Source organism: Cibotium barometz, chromosome 1 (genome assembly GCF_041138505.1).
Source record: "Cibotium barometz isolate CiBa-2024 chromosome 1, ASM4113850v1, whole genome shotgun sequence".
In the NCBI taxonomy this organism is placed as follows: Eukaryota; Viridiplantae; Streptophyta; class Polypodiopsida; order Cyatheales; family Cibotiaceae; genus Cibotium; species Cibotium barometz.
This window is the reverse complement of record NC_141046.1, coordinates 47,208,003-47,214,982: the sequence shown is the minus strand read 5'-3', so window position 1 is coordinate 47,214,982 and position 6,980 is coordinate 47,208,003. Positions and strand designations below refer to the sequence as shown.

The 6,980-nt window shown below is 40.7% G+C and overlaps 1 protein-coding gene across 1 annotated transcript; it reads right to left on the bottom strand.

The window, feature by feature from the left end:
• Positions 1-4,055: 4,055 nt before the first annotated feature.
• On the bottom strand, positions 4,056-5,340 carry LOC147642086 (uncharacterized). The gene has a single exon (XM_086825650.1). The coding sequence runs from the start codon at positions 5,147-5,149 to the stop codon at positions 4,559-4,561; it is 591 nt and encodes a 196-aa protein (XP_086681776.1). The 5' UTR covers positions 5,150-5,340; the 3' UTR covers positions 4,056-4,558.
• Between the last annotated feature and the right edge of the window lie 1,640 nt (positions 5,341-6,980).

Below are 6,980 nucleotides of genomic sequence, written 5' to 3'. Positions count from 1 at the left end.
GTCTTAAGAAAGGAATTGGAGCTATTGGAGGAGCAGTTGCCTCTTGAGTAGGCAGTGGTGGAGGTTGACTTGGCTACTCTTGCTCCTCTCGCATGGGCTCCTTGCCTGGCCTATGATGGCGTTCCTCTTCTTCTTGTTTCCTTTGTTTTGTTGAGGAGGAGGTTGTTGCTGAGGAGCGGGCTACTCATTCTTTTGTTTAGTTCTAGCTTTAGCATACTGGTTTTCAGACTCTTCTTCATCCTTCTTAGCTTCTTTTTCTTCTTGAGCCTTCTCTCTATTCTTTCAATACTTTTACAGCTTATCCAATTCTTGTGGGCCCATATTCTTATCTTCTTCATTGTCAAGAGACTTCAAAGTATGAAATGGGCTGTCGTAGTCATTGTCTTTTCAATGTTCCAAATCAAAGTAGGGAGGGGTACTCATACATTGCCTCCATTAGGTTGGTTCCAACCTCACTCTCCTTCTCCACCCCCAATTCACTTGCTTGCCCTTTCATCTTCTTTTGAGGGGTGACTTCCTCAGTGTGTCGGAGTGCTCTCCTTTTTGCTTCCATTGTTCTTCACTCTTCACAGATTCCCATGTTCTTTTGTAAGGTTAGTCTTTTGGTCTCAATGGTTGGAAGCATAGGAATAGGTTCTAGAAGCTGGTCCATAGCGCCCAATGCTTGGTATGCTATCCATGTAATCATTAGAGATCCTCCTAGGTACTGTCTTTCTTTCTTCTTACCTTCACTCTCTTTTCTCATCTACTTTCTTGAATTCACCTTCTTGATACTGTGGAGGATTTACTTTGCCATATCATTACACACCAGTTAAGGTTCATCATGAGTTTCAGTGTGAAGTGAGGAAATCCTTTGATCTGGCTTAGTAAACCAATGAGGTTAAGCCAAACTGAAATGCTACATGTGGAGTTGCAGAGCCAACCAAATTTCTTGATGGTAGAGCTAATTGAATGTTAGCCTGTCGTCATGGGTAGATATTTCTCTCTTCTTGGCTTCTTTCAAATTTTGTGCGCTGAACTCTACTTCACCTCCTCCAAGGCCCAAGGCTTCTAGGACCATCCTTGGGGGGTGATAGTGACTTGCACTAGATGTCCACCTAGACTAGTTAGGAGGCACTAACTAGTACACTCCAAGAAATTTTGGTTAACCTTAAGAGGCGCCTTTCCCAATAATGGCCTATGATTCATCTCCAATACCAAAGGGAAATGATCTGATAAAATATGATTATATTCTAGACACCTACATGGACAATATCTCTAACAGAAACAAATCATACTGGCAAATATACATTCGGTCCAGACGAGCTCTTATACCCACATACTATTGAGAGGCATATGCAAATCCTCTCTCATGTGGGTGTAGCCATGACCACATATCTTGTTTCAAAACTTGATTGGCAAACACATTCCAGCTAAGCCTCTCTGGCCCATCCATAATAGAGTGAGATGTAGAAGCATGCTCCAACAATTCACATACATAAAAATCACCCAACACCATGCCAGGCTTAGCATTGCACAAACACAATAAATCGTCCCATAGCTTACGACGTTGTGCAACACCATTAGGTGTATACCACCCCACAAGCCATAATGTTTCATCCATAAACTCCACTTCCACAACAATGAACCGTCCCTCGACATCCTATATAACCAATGATGGCTTAAATTGAGATTTCACTATAATCATGACCCCTGATTATGTAGTGGGGGGGTGCCCACTATAAAACACATAAAATTCCTTGTAATCATATACTTGTCCACAGCCATGGAATGTTGTTTATGCTCCACAACACAAAACATATCCCATTGACCTTGAAACACAATACGCCACATGTGATAATTCTTGGACAGTGAACACACACCTTTTACATTCCAAAGAGCAATCTTCATAATCCATCAAAACAAAAAGCCAATCAATGAGAGGTACCACCATCGGCCTCTCTTTCCTTAAAATATTACACAGGATCCTCAATGCCTTCTCTCTCCATCTGTTCCCATACTCTTTGCAGCAAAACATCCACCCGTTCCTTCTCACCTAAAGTACGGGCATCGCTAGGTGATGTATCCTGTCTCCACTTGACATCCGGATACTTCTTGTCCCAGGCTGAGACCATAGCCCCTTTTTTATCAAATAGAAGAGGAAAATTTACCTGATTTTTTTTGTAACTCGAGGTCTCGGATTATATCAAGAGTGTGATACCCTGCCTTGGTTATCTTTCTCTCGAGTCCATTGACATGAGAATATATTTTAAGTCCTCTTTAAGAATATTATTTTTCCCTCTTGAGTAATTTGGGGATGCCTAGGTTACTCTTGCGTCATGCCGGCTAAGTTAATATCGTGGGTGACACAACTATAAATATTAATACGTGCGGTATATGACGTATGCTTGGGGCCGTCTATGATTATTTCAGTTAGGTTTGTATGGCAGGGTGATTCCTGGGATACTTACGCTTGGTAGTCATGAGTTGGTGATGGTTTGTGCCTACTTAATATTTGTGGGATTAATTTAATTATTAATTAGGCTTATATTTTCAGGTGAAGAAGATTACGAGGATTGTAATAATGTTGAGGAGAATGTTTCTTATGCGCATCATATTTATTTTTATAAGCGTAGCTTGTAACCTTAGTAGTTGATTTTTCCATTTTGATATATTGAAAAAAATACATTTATAATGTTGAATTTATTAAAGCCTAAAGGCTTTACCCTAGCCCCAATTTTTGGGACACTCTATTTTTTGTTGTGGAAGAGTATCGTGCTCTCTAAAAGCACACTTTGTATATTTTTGGGGGCTATGGCCTATTTTTGGTTGAAAGCTAATAAAAATACTCTTGTATGGGGGAAAGGCCACGCACAAGAGGGGGGAAGATTGCACCCAGCATGTTTGTCTTGGAGCTAAGTATTATGTTTGCTATGCTTTTGTTCAATTTATTTGATTTTGTTGAAACCTGCCAAGCATGTGCTTTCATGGTTGAATTTCTCAAGTGTTTCACAAGCTATCCTAGAGAACGATTCCGTTTTCATCCATCTTGTGGCACTAGAACGAAATGATGAAGAGGCACCATGAGACCAACACCCACATTTTTTATTACTACTAGAAGTAGCTGTCTGGTGAGCGCCTCTCTTCGCTACCGCAAGGGAAGCCAAGGTCTATTGTCTGCATCTGCCAAAACTTATTTACCTTTATCTACCACTTTCTCACTTTGTTTTGCTACTTGTTTTCCCTTCTCTATATTCAAACCAGATGGAAAAACAGGAGCTAATGTATCCTTATGAGTCGGACCCTGGGACACATTCGGTTGTGGCTGAGCATTCACCTCCTCTGGACACTCTAAATTGAAGTGACTCATCTTCCCACAACGGAAGCAATGGCTACAAACGATCCCCACTTTAATTCGAAATACAAAGGGTCAAATCCATCCACGCATAAATTGCTTTATTATAGGTTCTACCAAGATTTAACCAATGCAAGATTTTAGAATGTGATTGTAGCAACAATAAAAAGGTTGGATTTTTCTAACAAAAGCCCAATTTATCACAACACATATTTTTTAGAGAGAGATTTCATCAATCTCTATAACAAAAGGAAGGGGAAATACCATCACATAATTGTGATTCCATGCAAGTGATAGCTTCTCAAAAATTATTAGGTTGATTGGAGCTTTATATAGCCACAAGCCCAAGATCTACCTCTTGTTAAACAAAGGCATAGAAGGATCTCTACTTTGAATGAAGATTAAATTATTGGTACTAAAGAAATGTTTCAAACGTTAATCCAAAATATAACAAAAGGAAGGGGAAATACAATCATATAACTATGATTCCATGCAAGTGATAGCTTCTCAAAAATTATTAGGTTGATTGGAGCTTTATATAGCCACAAGCCCAAGATCTACCTCTTGTTAAACAAACGCACAGAAGGATCTCTACTTTGAATGAAGATTAAATTATTGGTATTAAAGAAATGTTTCAAACGTTAATCCAAAATTTACCATATAGTAGGCGCACAACATGTGCATCGCGTGTGTGTGTGCGTGCACGTGCGTGTGTGTATGTATGTGTGCATGCATGTGTGTGCATGCGTGCATGTGTTTGTGTGTGTGTGTGTGTGTGAGAGAGAGAGAGAGAGAGAAGCCATTCAAGCATGTGTGATCACTTCTGATCCATCTAGTAGTTCTAAAATCACTATGATAAGCATGTGGATCGCATGTGATACATTCAATGGTTGTGAGTGCATTCTGGCAAGCATGTGGATCCATATGATGAATTCCACATATGATCCATATGATGGTAGCTTGAACTGGGATCCCTTGGTTATGAGCATTATGCATAGACGGCTATGCCTTTCAAATGAATGTGTGTGTGTGTGGAAAAGGGGGAGGGGGGGGGGGGGCGGCAATTCATTTTCCTTAAAAGATTCATATGGTTGATGAACAATGAGAGACACAAACACGCACAAAAGCTATACACGCACTAGTGAAGTTCTTCAATGTTAACGAGACTCCAAGTACTTTGTTTTTTAGGGCATTACCTCTACCTGAGTAGGCAGATCTCCTCATTTAGAAGCTGCTACTAACGGTTCGAGAGGTGGATGCCGCAGAGTCCCATGCATTCGCAGCAGTGGACCAGCTTCTGGTCCTCATACCCAGAGGGGAAGGAGTCGAGGCGCGCGGAGTATTCACACCGCTGTTGCTGCTCAAGATGCCGGAGGCCACCTGAAGCTGGGCCTGGATGTCGCCACCCTGATCCACGGCCCGGCTACCGACACCACCACTACTACTAATGACGAGGTGCAACAGCCGTCGACGACAATTTCCTCCGCCTCCATCGCAGCAACAGCAGCAGGCCTCCGTGCTCACGTCCTCCAACAGCTGCTGGTCTTCCTTCCTCAGCCTGGCCACCTGGCAATGCACGGGCTTCTTCTCGAACGCGTGATAGGGTACTATTCGCAAGCTCAAGCCTGACATGATCCGCGACACAGGCTCGCATACATCAGCTGCTGACACGCCTTTCTCCTCGTCCTCGTCCTCCCCCTCCTCCTCTTTGTCTTGTTCTTCCGATTTGATATCAGCAGGCTGATCGGGTTTCGCCATAATTTGGTGCTGCATCAAGAGATCAGAACACAATCTACGATCCTGTCTCAATATCATATGCAGTTACGTGAATAGGGGCTTGCTTTCTTGTCGCAGACGGCCCTCAATGCCATGAAAACCCCATCCATGGTCCTCAACAACCTTATATATGAAGGTTGGTAGGAAGGATAGAGCAACAAGAGGAGAAAGAGGATGAGAGGGGAAAGAAAAACTGCTACTTGAGAAATCCTTGTTCAAGGTCCCAAGGGACGCCGAGACCGGGGCATAGCGAGGCGACGTGAGAAAGAAGAGGAAGATACCGCCTCAACTACCCTCATTATTTATCATTAACCGTATAACCTCCAAGAGACCCACTTATTTGCTTTACTAAATTAGAGTGAGGTGGCTCTCTCTCTCTCTCTCTCTCTCTCTCTCTCTCTCACACACACACACACACACACACACACACATATATATCAACTATATATATATATATATGTTGTGCATCTGTACCAACGTCTGTTGTGCTGCACTTTGTCAAATGGTCCACCTTCGTTTTCTCCTCCCAACCCAATACCTACCAAGCATGCTCGTCTATGGGGCACCGTTGAGTTCTATACATTTCATCATCAACTTCTATACATTTCATCATGTGGCTAATTTTCTCCATGTCTAAATGCACTCAAAAGGTTCTAATCCTTTGAATGAAAGAATACCCACATTGCACATATCAAACCATGACTAGTTACTCCTTGCAAGAAAAACCCTTGAAAAGATCATAGGATAAAGAAGTTGCTTCGTTTCCTATCTCCACAATGACTTGCAAAACTTTAAAAAAGAAGTTGAACTTAGGGCATATGTAGACACCAAGGTTGATATATATTTGTAGAAGCAAGGAAATTTTATGCATCACACCTATTTTTACTTGAAAAGTATATAGAGTTCTTTTACTAATTAATCAAAGCCATTAGCATGAGTGTACACTAACAACAAAACTTAATTGCATAACTCTACTCTCTCTCTCTCTCTCTCTCTCTCTCTCTCTCACATACACACACACACACACACACACACACACACACACAATGTCCATGCATGAAAAAGAATCATAGAGTATAAAATTTTGCTTTTGTACTAACATAAAAAGTTGGCATCTGTAGATGTGAATCTCCAAGGAACTTGACACTAATACAAGAAGCGAAAAGTTATTTATCACTATATTCTAACATAGATTATTAGAATCCCCCTAGCTTTTGAACAAGGCATTGAGATTTCTAGCAAGGTAAGCTTGAGTGAGCTTGAAATAATATTAGAAGGCATGGTAGGGTATGTGACTACTTTGAATTAAAACCATGCTTAAAAAATGTGTGCATTGAAATTAATTGGCTCAAGGTCCACATTGAGCAAAGATTATAGAGTTGTCCATGTAACGTAAGATTTAAAAGAAATTGATATCTAATTTTAAAAAATGGACACAAATTTAGACAAGGTTTACTATGTATGCAACTTTTTGCTACCCATTGCTTCCACTTTTTCTCCCAAGCTCAAAAGCACTATTGTTTGTGCTTGGAATCTTTATCACACTAGTTCTGGAAGACAAACAAAAACATTAGGGGTTTTATATGTAAAGCAAAAAAAACTTTAAAGCTGGTCAAAAAAGGGAGGTAATTCTATTAGCTCCAAGTTCACACAAGGGTTGTCTAAATAAATGGAAAATTTCACAAATAAGGGAGTTAAAAGTACCTCTTTGAACACATATGATATAGAGGTTGTTTAGCAGTGACCCCCTCAATGTAAAAAAATAGAAAAGTTTAGCCAAAAATTTAGACTAATGAAAGAATAACATCATTGACCAATAGGCCTTTGAGCCCTCAAAATGATGGCATAACATTAGGTCTTTTGCATGACC